Genomic DNA, 17,220 nt, shown 5'->3' with positions numbered 1-17,220 from the left:
AGATTGGTGAGAAGTAGGATACAGAAATGGGTTGATAACAGCAGTATTCGCTGTAGTTATCAGCATGGGATTGTTAAGGGGGGAGATCATGTTTTACTAACTTACTTATGTACTATAAAAAGGTGACAAATACCTTGGATAAGGGAAATGCACATACAGTGGTGTACTTAGACTTTGCAAAGGCTTTTGATAAACTGCCACACAACAAGCTCTTATATAACTGAAATGGATGGGATTGGATAACAGACTTGTGAGTTGGATCAGTGACTGGCTGTCAGATAGGTAACAGAAAGTTGTATATGGGGGTTCAATATCCCAAAAGAGAAAGATCACTAGTGGTGTGCTGCAGGGGTCATTGGAACCATTGTTATTCAATTTGTATGTTAATGATATTGGATTGGGTTTAACTAGTGATATCCAGTTATTTGCAGATGATGCAAAACTGGGGAGAGCAATGCAGAGTCAAGCAGATGTTATTGCTTTACAAGAGCACTTGAATAGGCAGATAAGTGGAACTGTCAGTTCAATGTTGCAGTGTGTAAGGTTTTGAGATTTGGTAGGCAATGATGGGATGCAAATTGGTAACAGGGAGAAGAGAGATCTAGGAATGATTGGTGGACAAGGACCTGAAATTCAGGGGCCACATTGCACAAGTTGTGAAGACATCACATTGGATAATGGCAATGATGTGGAGGACCCTGACATGCAGAAATAGAGAGGGTTATGATTCCATTCTATAAGGCCTTGGTCAGGCTTCATATGGATTACTATGCACAGATTTGGTCGCTAGGTTTCATGGTGACGAGGATATGTTGGAAAGGGTCCAGAGAAGATTCACAAAGGTAGTCAGTGGTCTTTGGAATGTGGAGTACGAGGACAGATTGAGAGAATTTAAGTTGCAAAGCCCCAGATATGATTGAGGCATATAAACTAGTCAAGGGTTGTTATCAGGTTGACATGGAAGAGATTTCTCATAGAATGGGAAAGAGGAGTAGAACAAGAGGCCATTGCTGGAAACTGTATAAGGAGGGTGTGAACAGAGGAGGGAGGAGTAGGTTCTTGGCATGGAGAGTGGTTGGTGAGTAGAATGCATTGCCTAAGTGTGTTGTGGGTGTAGACACATTGAATCAGTTTAAAGCACGGTTGGATGAGCATTGTGTGCAATAGCGTATACCTCCCATGATGAGTCTCTGATTCCATGGAGGTCAAATGTTAATAACAATAATAATAAAATCCCTGACACCTCCATATGAGACTGGCTAACTCACCTTCAATTGTAAAGTCCTGATAAACGTTCTTTGTATCCTAGATGAGATTCAAACCCAGGTCTTTCGAATCAGAGGACATTGTTGAAACTCATTAAGCTAAGGAGATGCACTCAGTAGGAAAGAGTGATCTCTAATTAAAAGATCAGTTAGGAATTTACAGACTGGAACATTTCTGCAGGTGAGAACAGACAACATATTTGCAACAAAGGACAGTGAAAACAAAACATATTTGTACTTGGTGAGTAGGATGATGCTCTTTTTTTTTTTTTTGCTTGACTATTTCATGCATAATCTTAGTTTTGATTAGGTCTTTCTTGAGACAGAAATGTAACCAACCTTTTCTTCTTCTTTTATTTTTTAATATGAGATGGATATGTCAGTTAATTTTTTTAAATCAAGAAACACAGATGGTTACTATGTTTTAATTAAAGATGAAGAAATGTCATTAACCACTCAACTGGTCATGGTGAATGAAATATATCAACCATTTTATGCTTTGTATCCATACTATTTCAATGGTGTCTGAAAGGCATTGACATTTTAAATGGTACACTTGGCATCCATGTTTTGGTTGACTGATACATATTTATTGGCAGTTGGGAGAGTTAATTTCATTTAATAAGACAAAGTTTTGTTATTGGTACAAAATCTACAAAAGCCCAAAAAGCTTTTTTTTTTTTTTACTGTATCATGAACTTGGAAAAAATCCAAACTTAAAATCACTTACTCTAAAACTGCCATGTTAAAGGAATTTTGCAAATTTCCTAGATATTCACCAACCATTTGTTTGCTTAAGCCCTTTCGTGATATAAGGAAACGTGCAACAGCTTGAGGTGAAGCTTCAAGAAATCCACGATGTATAAGATAACGGACCCCACGATCTGGTTTTTTATTGAAAAGATTTAGACCTACTCGGTACTGTCTCTTCCTCTGGACTTCTGAAATCTGAGCAAAAACATTTATAACAATAAGTATATAAATACAAGTAACTTGGTAAATATTATAACTGAAAAATTTTGCAGCAGGAAGAAGTTAAGAGGCTAAATATTGTAAAATCTACAAGTTTATGGTATTCATAACAATTTAAACTCCAAGAATTGTTGTATATTATATAAAATTAGAGAGCATAATAAATTTATTAAGTATATATGAAAATTCTAATTGTGGTTTACAATTAGATGTCATCACCTCAGTCCTCTTCAACATTTTGAAGAGGACTGAGGTGATGACAATTGGTCAGTAGTTTAAGGGTAGACTTTGATCGGCATACCTCTCCAGATCTGCCTGTATGTCCTATATAGTGTAAACCCCAACTAATCTATGAAGTACATTGATCAGAACATTTCGAAAACATTGAGAATAAAAGAAGAAGATACAAATCAGGGCTGCAACACATAGAACTGAAACAAAACATCATGTAGTATGGTAGCAAACAAAAATGCTCCACATGATTACCATTTTTTTCTCAAGAGCATTCAAAAAATCAGATGAAATCAGTGCATCAAAAACCAAAGTATAATCCTTCATCAAGTTTGGCCATCATTAATTCATCATGACTCATATCTACCACTAGCAAACAGAAACCTGCGAATGTGCAGTCAATGTAATAGCAAATGCATGCTTTCCATTGTTATTCATGTTCAAATATTTTCACTAGAGTTAACTGTTAGTCCTTGTTTTCTAGTTTACTCATGTAATTATCCTAATGAAGTGAAAGAAAACAATTTTCACGAAACTAGTCAAGAAAATAAAAAAAATAGTTTATTTTGTGTGATATTTATTTTTTTGTGGAAAAATACCAGAAAACATATTTTTAGCATGTCCTTTCTTCACAGAAGTCTGTGCAAAGTGTCATGTTTGGCCTGTAAAGCAATAGAAATGAATTAACTAATCTTTAGCCCACCCATAACTGAGAAATAGTTGAGTCACTGAGTTATTGTGGCTGTGAGGTTAGATTTTCTCTGGGTGCTACTGTTTTCCCCCCTCAAACAAAGCTGACCTTGACCACATTTCATAGTAGTTACATGTACATAAGGGTGTGAGGACTAGATTTTTCTCTCATGGGGTGGTGTGTGATTGAAGTGGATTGCCATTGGATGTTGTGTGTGTGCAAGCAGTGTGAATGAATTCAAGAATAAGTATGATAGCTGGTGCATGTAGTATGTAGTCTCCCTTGATAAGTCCCTGGCTCCCTGGAGGTCTCTCTTAATAATAATATTTTTGTGCATGTTTCTGCATGGATTTTTAACTTAAGATTTCAGTTATGTCATTTGAAATTTTGGTTTTAGTGCAATTTTGAACTTGGATAGTCTTTATATTTTTATGATAAGAAGCTTTGGATAGAGAAGTAGCATAAATTTAACTGCATTTCTTTGATATACCTTACGTTAGTCAAGGAAAGATGAGAAAAGGTTCAGCACCCATGTATATATTTGTGTCACATTGTGAGGATGTAACAAGACAAAGATATTATATTTGCTAATGTTAAAGGGATTGATGCAAGAATAATGGAACTGCTTAGGATATTGCAAAATATCAAAATATCATTTAAAGTGGGATTGGATGGGATATTGGCCCACATGTTATAAAGCTGTTTACTTTAAGACCTTGTCAGCTCTGGCAAGGTCTAAAAGAGTGAAAGGAAGACAAAACAGTTTTCCATTACATTAAAGTAGGCTATAACACAGAGGGAGTAAATTACAGACTGATCAGTATCTCAGGAATAGTAGTTAATGGTATTAGTAAGTCACTGAAAAAAGTTGGTTAAAGATAGAATTCAGAAATGGGTGGAGAAGAATATGATACTCTATGGGTGACAGCACAGTGTCCTGAGGAGTAGATCTGCCTTAATAATTTACTCACTTTTTATAATAAAGTGACAGCTGAGTTGGATAAGGAAATAGGTACAAGTTTAATTTGTAGTCATTAATGATACAAAGAATGGTCTGGTTTTGGAGAGAGAGAGAGAAAGAGAGAGGATATAGGAAATGGTCTGAGAGAGGAATATCCAATTGTTTGCTGATGATGCAAAACTAAGGAGAGAGAAAATGTTAATAAAGATGATGTGGAGAGCCTGTAAAGTTAATTACGTAGATTGATAGTATGGTCAAAGATTGCTAGTTTAATGTGGTTATGAACTCTGAGATGAAAAGATTACAAGCTATGTATTACATTAACAGAAACTGTTAGGGATTTTGGAGTGAAGGTAGATAGCAGATCAAAGCTAAGAGAGCATATTGCAAAAGAGGATAAAATAACTCATAGGGTCGATTGGATGTTAAAGAACACATTGATAAGTACAGAAAGGAAAGTTATTATCCCTCTATATAAGACACTGACATGACCACATCTTGTGTACACAGGTTTGGTCTCCTGGGTTTCTTGGGAGATGAGGAAATGGTAGAGAAAAGTTATTATCCCTCTATATAAGATACTGACATGACCACATCTTGTGTACACAGGTTTGGTCTCCTGGGTTTCTTGGGAGATGAGGAAATGGTAGAGAAACCAGAAGTGAGTGACTAAAGATGGTCACAGGTCTATGGAATGCTTTCTAACAAAAAGTAGTGGTAGGTTACAGAGTTCAGTTGATATGTGAAAAAAAAAGATAGGATATGATAAAAACATTAACCTACTAAAGTGGTTTTTGCATTAATCTTATGAGATCGATACAGAATAAATTTTTCATTACACGAGAAATAAGAAGAGAACAAGGATGAATTCTAGCCATGCAAGAATTAGAATGTAGGGTGTGAGGATTAGATGTTTTGCTTTTGAGAGTGATGAATGAGGAGCGAGCTGCAAGGGAGAGTTGTGATTGAATAAGTTTACAGAGAAGCATGATAGAAATAGTGTGAATAATGGCTAGTGTGGATCTCCCATGATGAGTCTTTGGACTCTACGTGACAGTAATAACGACAAACTAACTGACAACAATTCACTCAGCTATTACTTATTCTTGCTATCTGTTAATTAAGATATTGCAATTTATGGAATTATTTAAGGTGCATATGAGAGAGTGAATATTGTAACCTTCCAATGCATGTACATAAATAATTTTTATATTCTGATCTTTAAATAAACATTTGATTCAAATCAAAGCATACACTTAATGACACACTTTTTACTATAATTGTAATTCATGAGTTTAATAAGACAAGTTAATCTTATTTACATTTACATTACTGAGTATAAACTGAATAGCTTATATATTTCCTAAACAAATGAAAACATGATTAAATACATGGAATAAGGTATGCAGTGGCAGACTGGGTCTAAAAATATTGGTTGCCAGGAGACAAAGGGGGCCCCACCCCAACTATAAGGCTATCATTTAACTTTTATAAGAAGTAAATAAAATTTTCAAAAAATACATAAGTGGAAAAAAGGTACAATTAACATTTTTGTGAAATAAATGTATATTTGTTTTAGTAATTAATGTGTACATATTACTGGCAGTAATACTAAATGTAAATACAGATTGTTATAATTAAATTTTTAAATTATTATTTTTTTAAATTTTAAATAAATGGAGGATATTTTTAAATATTTTGCTTGTACTGAACATTTTACACATTAACAGGTAGGTCAAAAGCATATTTCATGCAGTCCACTATATTAAGAGCAATCATTTGAATTCACTAGATGATTGTGCAAATCTGTCAATAATTGCTTCTGCATCCAATTCATTTAACAATTCCTTTTCAATGGATAGCAACATGTATGATTCCAAGTTCTCCTCAGACAGTGGATTTCTTAGTCTTGTCTTTATGATCTTTAGCTTTCATATCCTCTCACACTGGACTTGAGTAACTGATAATGTGCAAATGACTTCATAAAGTTCATAAAGGTGAATAAAGTTCATACGGTTCATAAAAGTTCATATGCCTTGTCATGAAGTCTGTTGGATGCCAGAATTTTCAGTACACACAATGGGCAAGTGTTACAAATTTTACACTTGTTGCAACTGGAATCCATATTTTCACCATCATTAAGCAATAGCTTTAATACATCAAACTTTCAAAAGAAAACAATTCCAATATTACTTTATCTTTGCTGATTTGTGGAGACAGCTTAATAATACTTTCCAATGCTTCATCTTCAAGGCCCTTCTCTGCAATAGTTTTAAACTTTGCTGGGTAGAAGTAGGATAAATCTTTATACAACTTTTTGTGTTGTACAAAACTGAATCTAGTGACTGGACAATGCGAACCATTACTAGGTTAAACATATTTACTTGAAAATCAGCTAGAGAATCTGAGGAATTTCCTTCATCATCTATAAGCTCATCTGCCATTCTTTTCTTCTTCCTCTGCCTCTTAACTGGAAATGCTGTTTCCAAAGAGTCAATTTTTAAGGTTTGATTTTTATCCATATTCACCTGTGAAGTCTTGTCATTACATTTATTTACAAATTTCAATGCCTTGCTGTGAACATTATCAAATGTTCTTGTCTGTTCCTTCAACTTTGTTGTAGCTGAATCTACTAAACTCCATGCAGTAAACATATCTAAACCACTTGTCTGTAAAAAACTTGATAACGTGGCTGTAGTTTCAAATATACACAAGTAAGTAAATGCTGTCAATATCGTTTCAAACTTTAAAAGACTTTGAAGTACAAATTTGATTCTTGTTTTGTTTTTTTCGTCAAACTTGTCCGAATCTTGTATCATTGAAAGCTTGTCAATAGATTTACAGAAGTACTGAGCACATCATCATCAAAATGTTCAAATATAGTTGTTGCTGCATTGGATTTTCCTGATCATCTTCTCTCACCAATTAGCTTTAATCGTTTCATTTTTTCTTGTCCTAGATGTTTTCCAACAACTTCTATTCATACAGCCCTCGTCTATGATGTTTTCACAAATATTGCTAAATTCTGGAGCAAATTGAAAAAAGAAACTGCAGGATGCAACATTTTGTTGTTTGTTATCACCAAATTCAAGACAGGGGCATAGCACCATATATTATTATTATTCAGACCTCCATGGAGTCAAAAGACTCATTGTGGGAGGTCCCTCCTAGGAAACACAAAGTCTATCATACCACTCCTTAAACTCATTGACCATTCTCGCTCTCACCACTCTATCAGGCAATGCATTCCATGGTTCAACCACCCTCCATGCAGAGAAACCACTCCTTACCTCTTGCTCACAGTTTCCTTTCGCAACTTCCAGGGATGGCCCCTTGTCATCACTCCTTCCCACTGTTTAACCACACGAAAGAACTCCCCAGTGTCAACCCTGTAACCACCTCTCAACAGTTTTAAAATCTCAATCATATCACTTCTCCTTCTTCTATCCACCAAACTCTACAGTCCACATTCCCTCAGCTGATCCTCATAACTAACATTGCACAGTTCTGAAACCATCTTTATTATCTGCCTTTGTACCCTTCCCACAGTTCGTTTATCCACTTCATAGCCAGACTTTCATTGAAAGCCAGGTCAAAGGAGCTGTCAGTTCTTTAGCACATTCTCTCAAAACTTGTGGTGATTAGTCCCACAGCTTTACTGACATTCAGAGTACTCAGTATTTGGAACTCTAAACCTTGAACCTGCCCTATCCCTCTAGTATTAAAACCTTCATCTCCAGGATGAAATATCCAATAAAGTGCTCATTGAACAACTCCACTATGTCCTCTGCATCAGTCACTCTATTCCCATTTTTATCCCACAATGTCATTCTTCCACAATCATTTCTCCTCTTACTGGCCACATAGTTAAAAAATTCCCTAGGATTTTCTTTGGATCTTAGTGCCAATCTCTTCTCATATTCCAGTTTTGCCTTGCCATACTAGTCACTCTCCTGGCCTGTGTCTTATATTCTTCATGCATCTGCTCTTCACCTGTCTCCTTATATCTCTTCCATAGCCTCTTTTTCACATGCAGTTCCTATTTATTATTGTTTGTCATCCACTTTACTCCAAATTGTGTCCTCTTCTTCACTTGTGGAAGAGGAATACTTGTGCTAACAAGTATTCCTTCACAATTTCCCAAGCACTAATGATATCCCGGCCTTCCAATTCCTCCCTCCATGAAACTTCCCCAAGTTGACGTCTAAGACTATTATAATCACCTGCCTTATAATCAGGCCCGGCGTGAGGAAGGGCGGAATGGGCGAATGCCGCAGGTAGAAAAACTTAGAGTTTATGTTACAATTATACTGGAGGTAGAAAAAATATTAAATTTATATATACATATTAATAAAGATAATTATATTTTATTCTAATTATATAAGCTCCAAATAATTATTTTTATTTTGATAATCCCTGGGACCAGTACCATCGACAGGGTGTAGTATAGAACGAGTATCAGATCCATGCTAATTGTTCACATGAACATTCTTTAACCTATCTATTGTATAGGTTGAAGGTCATGAGTAGCTGCACGTGAGTATATTACGAGTGCTATTTTGCCCTTTTGTTGCTGTCAGTTTGGTTTAACATGTGTTATGCAAAGATTTGTGATATTTGACCCTGTGGAGGTCTCGGCAGATCTGAGAGATACTTGCTAATTGACATAGATATTTTATTGTATAGGTTGAAGGTCATGACTAGCTGCTTGCATATGTTACGAGTGATATTCCGCACTTTTTTTTTTTTCCTATCAGTTTGGTTGAACAAGTTTTTTTTGTAAAGGTTTGTAATATTTGATAGTAAATTGTATCAGAGAGAGATACCGCAAGCTTCGATGTCAGTATAGCTCATAAATATAAATGGTCAGATTATTCATATGCTGAACAACAATGTGAAAATACGGCACAGAATATTTATTAGAAATCTCGTAATGCAGAGATTTCTAATCTTCATCAATTTATTAAACAAGACCTCATGGAGTCAAAGACTCATCTAAGATTTCAGAGACAATTTGAAGGAAATTCTAATGACGACATAGATACCGCTCCCTCGACAAACAGAAAAAGATGTTTTATGTGCAATGCATCCAAAATGAGTCGCTTATCAAAATATTTTTGCAAGTATTGTAAAAAGTATTATGCTTTCAGCATAGCAATATTGTTTGCAATGACTGTTATGATAGTTATGTAAATCCAACTAATGAAGATTCTGATTAATTAATATTTAATGTATTTGTTTAGTTTTATTTTCTTTCATTATCGATGTTTGCGTTATTTTGTAACAAAAATTTTTATTCTTTACATTTCTTTGTTTCAATAATTTTTAGATTGTAACTGAAAATAAATAAACCATCATATATGACTGAAATAGAGAGCCAAAGGCTTATTTATCATACATGTCCTCTAGAGCAGCGAACAAGCTGTGGGCCGCAAGTTTTGTTGAGGGATCCATGAAATAATGAAAACAAATTTTAAATGTTTTAAGACTAAGTAGTTCTTTTCTTTTTTTAATCTTAAAAGAAACACATTTAATTTTTATTATTTCTTTTATGTTATTTTTTTATATTTTAATGGAAAAATCACACATTGGTGTTTGTTCACAAATTTTGCTTTCTGCGTATTTCGGCAGTTAACGAATATTAGTAAATATTATGCTTATTCATATGTTTCATTTCAAAGGTATTGATAAGAAGCACAAAAAAGCTTACAAACGCAAAACCTTGAATATAAACTGTATTGAATATAAATACAATAAATATATGTCTGTATTACGATTTTTTTTTCCAATAGTGGGGCCATGAAATATTTTAATTTTTCAAAGGGGGGGGGGGGGGCTTTACATCCATAAGTTTGGGAAGCACTGCTCTAGAAGATGTGCTTTACATTTATGGAAAATACTAAGGAAAGTGGTCTGGGGCTGGCTCAACCTTTACTACTAGTTGCCCATAAGGCACTACTTATGCTTGCATCTGCCAAAACTTTTAGTTTCTATATATTCGGCACGAAACTCTTGTAGTTTCTATACTCAGCTATGAAATAATGTTGGATTCAATATTCACTTAATGTGTGCCATCATGTATTATATTTGCAGTGTTTTTTCTTTATATTTTTTGCATTTTAGCACATACTAGTAATGAATGTATCTCTCATATATACCGCGTAGTACGCTGCAAAATTACCACTGTGAGCTCCTGTGTTAATAAGGGCACTCGTTCAGCCATATTACGGCAACAATATTTTACAAAATAGCATTTAGTTTACTAAATAAAAAAAAAAGGCGCCATTTCTCATTGACAGTTAAATATGTGCTTATTATATTTTATTAATAAAAAAATTATAGTCATGCATACTAAAACTAAACCTTTTAGAACTCACTTATTAGATACTGAAGGAAACAACCCATAAAGTATCATACGATGTGAATCTCAAACTTTTATAGTCATATATATATATATATATATATTAAATTATATTATGCATGAATTCTCCTTGCTCCCTGCAGTAAACAATATGCCCTCCACAACAGCAACTATATTGCAGAAACACGAAAAACAATTAGTTTCATTATGTCACTGAATAAGGTTCACAGACATCTATCTGCAGACTGTGTAATATATTTCTCAACAAATAGTGCAATTACAGGGATATGACAACAGGTCAAATATGAAGGGAAAGAATGCAGGGGGTACAAGCACTTTTAAGGAACAAAAATCCTAGAGCATTTTTTGTTCCGTGTTGTATGCATTCCTTGAACTTGGTATTGAGCGATGCAGCAAGCTGCAATGTAGATACGGTTTTATTTTTTGACATTATTCAGTCAATCTATAATTTCTTTTCTTCATCAAGTCATCGATGGGAAATTCTTCTAAACCACATCCAAAATTTTACTTTAAAACCTTTATGCACGACGAGATGGGAAAGTCGCGTTGAAGCTGTAAAAGCAATACAAAATTAAGTAAAAGAAATACATGAAGCTTTAATTTTCATCACAGAAGATGACAGTTTAACTGGGCAACAAGGCATTAAAACAAAATTGGAAGCTAGTTCATTAGCAAAAAAAGTTAATTCTTTCAAGTTTATATTTGGCACATTTGTTTGGTATGACATTCTAACTGAAGTCAATGCATCTTGCAATATTATGGAAGCCTTGAAATCATTAGATGTTACGAAAAATTCTTGACGTCATACAGAAGCGAAAATAATTTTTTGAAAGTTAAGCACCAAGCCCATAACTTTGCTCTAAATATTGGGTTAAATGCTGATTTTCCAACTAACGACAGCACGCGAACTCGACATGTAAAAACTCAATTCGATTATGAATATCCTGACGAATCAATTACTAATTTTGAGCAACAGTTTCAAATTAATTTTTTAAATGTAATTCTTGATTCAGCAACAACATCAATTACTGAGAGATTTGAACAGCTAAATAAATATGAATCAATTTTTGGGTTTCTCTTTAACACTGGTAACTTAAAATTTGATAATGATACAGTAAAAAAAGCTTGTTTTGACTTAGAGACAGTTCTGTCTGATGGTGATCAAAAAAAAAAGATATTTCAGCAATAGATTTATTAGATGAATTAAAGATATTGTCTCGGAGGATATCAAATAATTATTTTCCCAAAGAAGTATTAAATTATATTTGTGCAAATAACTGCATAAGTCTTTTTCCTAATGTGTACACATCATTATGAATTCTTTTAACAATCCCAACTACAGTTGCAAGTGCAGAGCACAGTTTTTCTAAATTAAGACTTATTAAAAAATTATTTGAGGTCCACAATGTCCCAAGAGAGATTGGATGGCTTAGCCACTTTATCTATTGAAAGTGATATAGCCAAGACATTAGATCTAGAAGAAGTAGTAAAGTCTTTTGCCAAAATTAAGGCAAGAACGGTTTCTTTTTTTAAATAATTAAAACTGTTAATTCTTGATTTAGATTTGTCATATTTAACGTGATTTATGTAGTATTTATAAATTGTGTTAAAATTATGTACTCATTATATAATAAACAAAAATATTTTATTTATTTATTAGTATTATTTATTTATTCACTATATATATACATACATATACAATTTCGACCGAAGGACGGAAAAAAAAAAATCTTGCCCACACTAACAAATTTGCTCGGGCCAGCGCTGCTTATAATTCCACATACCTTCCTGTCTCTTTGATACTCCTGCATGTCTATTCATCTTCCAATCAAAACCACAACTAGTTTTTGACTTAAGTCACTCCCTCCAACTGGTGGGAGAGATGTCATCTCAGTTATTATCAAATCTTCTGATGCTATGACCAAATCCAAAATTCTTGAACCTCTTGTTCCCCCTATTACATGTTGCCTAAGACATTTGTCCCTCAAGAATTCTAGAAATTCCATTCCTTTATTGCTACATGCATTTTCCTCCCCCCAATTTATACTGCTGTAGTTAAAATCTCCCATAACAATCATTCTTCTTGCACTTGCCAAGCTCAACTGTCTAAATATCTCATGGTCCCCACCCTCTGTGCTCCTTGGTTTGTAGCAACACCCCACTAAATATCCTGTCTTGCCCACCTCTACCTCATACCATATGCTTTCAAAATCATTAGTGCCACTGCCTTCCAAAGCCTCCACCCTTAGAGGACATAAGTCGTCACTTATCATAAGCAGTACTTGCCACCATGCTTTCCCTTCCTATCCTACCAAAAAATACTGTACCCTGCTACTTCTATTCCTGTTATATCCTCTTATGTCAACCACGTCTCAGTGATCCCAATAATCTTTGGCCAGGCTGATGCTATCAGAGCCACCAATTCCTCTCCTTTATTCTGGATACTTCTGGCATTAGTATAAAGCATAAAAATGCCACTGTTTCTATACCCAGCATTATCCCCTCTAGACTCCACTGTGCTCAGCGTTACCAGATGTTGTCCCCCTTCTCCCAAGTACCCATTCCCACAAGAGGCTACCCCTGCTACCATCTGCCCTGGGCATTCTAGTTTCCCTGCATTGACACACTGACTCGTTCAGAACAGCAATCTCTCCAGATGCGTACATCTTTCCTCATTCAAATGCAAGCGGTCTCTTGCATACAGTTCCTTTCTGTCTTCAAACACCCTTCAAGCATCCACATATTCCAATCCTCTCTTCTGACACATTCTAGCTATTATGTTATTCAATATTACTGCTCTTCTGCTCAGCTTTTCGCTATCATACCTAGGCAACATGCACGCTATCTTTCCTCTCTGCGTCTTCTTTCATACAACCTCTAGCAAGAATCTCATATCTCTCGCTACCCAATTTACATTACCTTTCAAGTCCAATAACAGATTGCCTCCTCTATCATTTCCAAGTCTGTGAAGTTTGGCATCCTTGTACAATTTTCAATTTGTAAACAAATCAGCAGAAGATTGATCTGCATAACATGCACATCCATTTCACAAAAATGGACAAGCAAATTTTATGAACAGTTATCACCTTGGATAAGATTGACTGGAAGAAAAAATATTGCACAGAAGTAAATTATGCTAAAAGACAGTTTAAAGAATCTGATATTGCCCTTATGAACTGATCAGCCACATCAGTAATTTTACTTTGTAAACCATTATACTGGCCATGGTAGCTTGCAGCTGTATCTGTATTATTAGATAAACATTTTTTGGGATCAATTTTAAGATGCTGTAATGTTTCAGTCGATAGATCAAAAAAAAAGTCCCTGTCCTGTACCATCATTACTTGGCACAACTGAAAGTAGTCACTCACAGATAACACATTTAAGCACATACTGAATAATAATGCTAAACTGATTGATAGATGAATTTTCTTGTGTGGAATCAACATGAATAGAATAATATTTTGCTTGAGAAACTTCACGACTAATTCTTTCTTTTATCATATTCTCCATAATTTGGATTAACACGTTAATAGTTGTTTTACTCAGGTATGTAACAAGTCTACCATGGCCTTTACTTTGAACCTTTCCTTGTTGTTCTAATCATTTATTCTTTGTGTAGACTTGCTTTGTACTGCAGAAATGTGAGCTGCCATAACGGGGTCATATTTTGCCATCAACTGCACTGTAGCTAAAAACTGCCATGATTCAGAACCTCATTATCCAGAGTGAAGGCCGATTCATTTCTGTGACCTCGAAAAAGAATTGCTTGCTTGCCTAACATCTTTATGATGTCTATAATCCTCATGACAATACTCCTCTGATTCAACACCTCTTCTTTCTTTTTAATTAGTGAAGTTGCAAAAAAATTATCTAAGTGCTCGATACAAAGTTCGAGATTTAATAAAATAAATAAAATTGACTCCAGCTACACCATCATTAACCATACTGATAAATTGCTGAACATTTCTGACATGTGTTGTTGCCGATTCGTGTAAAGCCAAGCTCTGGCTAATCCGCCTGTAGTCACTAAAGCCATGTACAAAGAGTGATGGATTACAAGTGTTGGGAGACTCAAAGGTCAAGCAGTATGAACAATATAAGCACCTATTTTCTTTGTTATATGTTAGCCATTTGACTGGGACTGAGTCATTCATGATTTTCCTCTCATACAAATGAGCATCAAGTGGTTGAAATGGATGTTCAGCAAAAAACTGTTTCAGATTTGCTCGTGATGGATGTTGGAAGATTCCAGCAGTTGATCTTTCATTTTCTTGTGTAGGTTAATTTATAGGATGTGCTTCAGAACCAAGTCATTTATGCCTGAAGGTATATCTGATTCCCTGTAACTAGTTAAAGCTATGTGTTCAGATGTTGCAACTACAGGTAGTAAAGATACTGGAACAGTGAAGCCAGAAGAAGTACTTCTGTCTTCATTGTTCTGGGCCTGGGTTGGTGAGTAAAGGATGCTATTGTATTTGTCTCTACATTCAAAGTAGCTCTTTCCTGTTCTTGTAACTCACAAATCATTGCATCATCACCATGAATATTGTTTCTTGCTTCTTGATTATTTGTTGCAGAGCTGTATGTTGATGTGGATGGTGATTGTGGTATTATAGAATCTGTAATAGACCAGCATCGCTTAGCTGATTCCTGCCTTTCTGCTTCTTGTTGCTCTTTGCATTTCAGTGATCCAGATTTATGCTTTTTCTTTTCTATACTAGTATGGGTAATATTCCTGAAATTAAAACTTAATTAAAAATAATCCATGCTGGGAAAAATGAACATTCCAATTACACCGCAAAAACACATCATTGGAAATATGCTTTATAGATGCATCTATTATTAACAACAATTTTAACAATCACAGTAATTTTAACTGTAGAGTAAATAAAAGGTATCATTATTTATTGAATTTGTATTATGCGTATATATTATTATTTGAGACTGCAGCTTAAATATATTTACTATCTAGTATTTCTATGCTAATTTTATACAATGAAAGAAAATACATTATATTTAAATTAAAGGGCATAGGGCCACAGTATATAAAAAAATATTAATTAAATACATACCTTTTATAAAACACAGCAAGCACGAGGTAAAGAGCTGACGAAACACACTCAAACTGAGGCCGACACAATGAAAAATATTTGCTCTCTTTGCAATGTATGCAATAGCTCGATACAAAGTTCGAGATTTAATAAAATAAATAAAATTGACTCCAGCTACACATCACGATCTCAAGCTGGGATTCCCAGCTAAGCTTCATTGCACAGTTGCAATATTAAAGATCCAAGCCTATATAATGTATGCGTCGACCTCACATAACCAGAATCAGAATTGTTTTTTTCAGAGTTATTTATTACATTCTTAAATATAAAGTATCCTTGAAAAATGATTTGATTAAAATAGTAATACAACATAAATTTTAGTTTGCATACAGTAATAATATTGGAACTTCTATTATATTTTCAAGCTACTAAAAGGCCATCAACATTTTAACATTGTCTAATGTTTACGGGGGGGGGGGGGGGGGGCACTTGCCATCAGGCTATCTGTCACCATGTCTGCCACTGAAGGTGTGTGTTATTTAGCTTTTTAAATATAAACAGAGGAGTTCTGTGTGTGTGTGTATTTTTTAAAAATAATCTACTGTTTATTCAACTTCATTGGGAAAGTGATTTTTTATTCAGCAATTTGAAGGACTGTTAACCTGAAAGTACACTTTGTGCACTGCAGGGAAGCATTTATTTAAGGTGCAAACAACAATGTTATACTTTTTTTTTTCTGTTATATTATCCATTTAATGTTATATTTGCAGTTGAGCATACCTCCACATATATACAAAGAGCAATATTTAGTGTTAAGGGAAAAAAACAAAAACGTAATTAAATTCAGCTGATTGCACAGGAGCACTAATGTATCACAGGAAAGTAAATTTCAGGGGTCAGTTGATCTAAGGTTCGAATCATTGAAGGATCACCTATTTTGAAGGTCAGATAATGGTAGATTACTCTGTGGGTGTGTGTAAAATGCTAACACACCAGTTGAGTAAATTACAAAACCTTTTGTAAGTTGAAAATAACAGGCCAGGAAATTTTTTATTTTTTAAACATTTCACTCTTTGCTTCCTTTTGGACACCATACCATACTTTGTGTTTTAAAAATATCAGAGATTGGTAAAAAATTTTTTGAACAGCATGAAGTGAAAAAAATAAAAAATAAATAATAATAATAAATAAAATAAAAACACACACACTCTTGTTCATCTTATCAACACTTACTTTATAGATTGGTGATGCAGACAACATATCATGTGGTGTTCTCATTCCTGCATCTGCATAATTGTGTCCAGAAAGAGAATGTATCATATCAGATGCTGGAAGTGATGTGGAATAGCCTCCAGCATCTAGACTATCTTCACTGTTTTCTGAGATATTACTCAACCGTTTATCGTCAATACCAGAATGAACTTGATCATCAAGGACCTGAACAGAATGATTTAATGAACATTTTTATTAATCATAGTAATACTACATATGTACTAAATTTCTTTAAAAAAATTTTAGATGAGGCTTAATATTGCTTAGCAATCAGATTTACAGATGCAAAAAATACTTTATAGGAACTACTGTTAAACTTCATTAAAAATAAACTTGTAGCCAAGTTTAATTGTTACAATTTCCTAACACAAAATAACAAAACTGATTAAGTA

The 17,220-nt window shown here is 34.3% G+C and overlaps 1 protein-coding gene across 11 annotated transcripts in view; it reads right to left on the bottom strand.

Annotated features, from left to right (window-relative positions):
* Positions 1-17,220, bottom strand: part of LOC150108412 (IQ motif and SEC7 domain-containing protein 1-like) — a 627,659-nt gene that overhangs the window by 89,611 nt on the left and 520,828 nt on the right. For all 11 annotated transcript variants that reach the window (XM_090390759.1, XM_090390766.1, XM_090390762.1 and 8 more), the window contains 2 exons: positions 16,790-16,993; positions 1,996-2,213 (listed from right to left, as the gene is read on the bottom strand). In XM_090390759.1, coding sequence (XP_090246885.1) covers positions 1,996-2,213; positions 16,790-16,993 — 422 coding nt within the window. The remainder of the gene's footprint in view (positions 1-1,995; positions 2,214-16,789; positions 16,994-17,220) is intronic.

Source organism: Typopeltis vanoorti, chromosome 3 (assembly GCF_054136105.1).
Source record: "Typopeltis vanoorti isolate ZY-2024b chromosome 3, IOZ_Tvanoo_1.0, whole genome shotgun sequence".
Taxonomy (NCBI): domain Eukaryota; kingdom Metazoa; phylum Arthropoda; class Arachnida; order Uropygi; family Thelyphonidae; genus Typopeltis; species Typopeltis vanoorti.
This window is presented reverse-complemented; position numbering and strand designations above follow the sequence as displayed.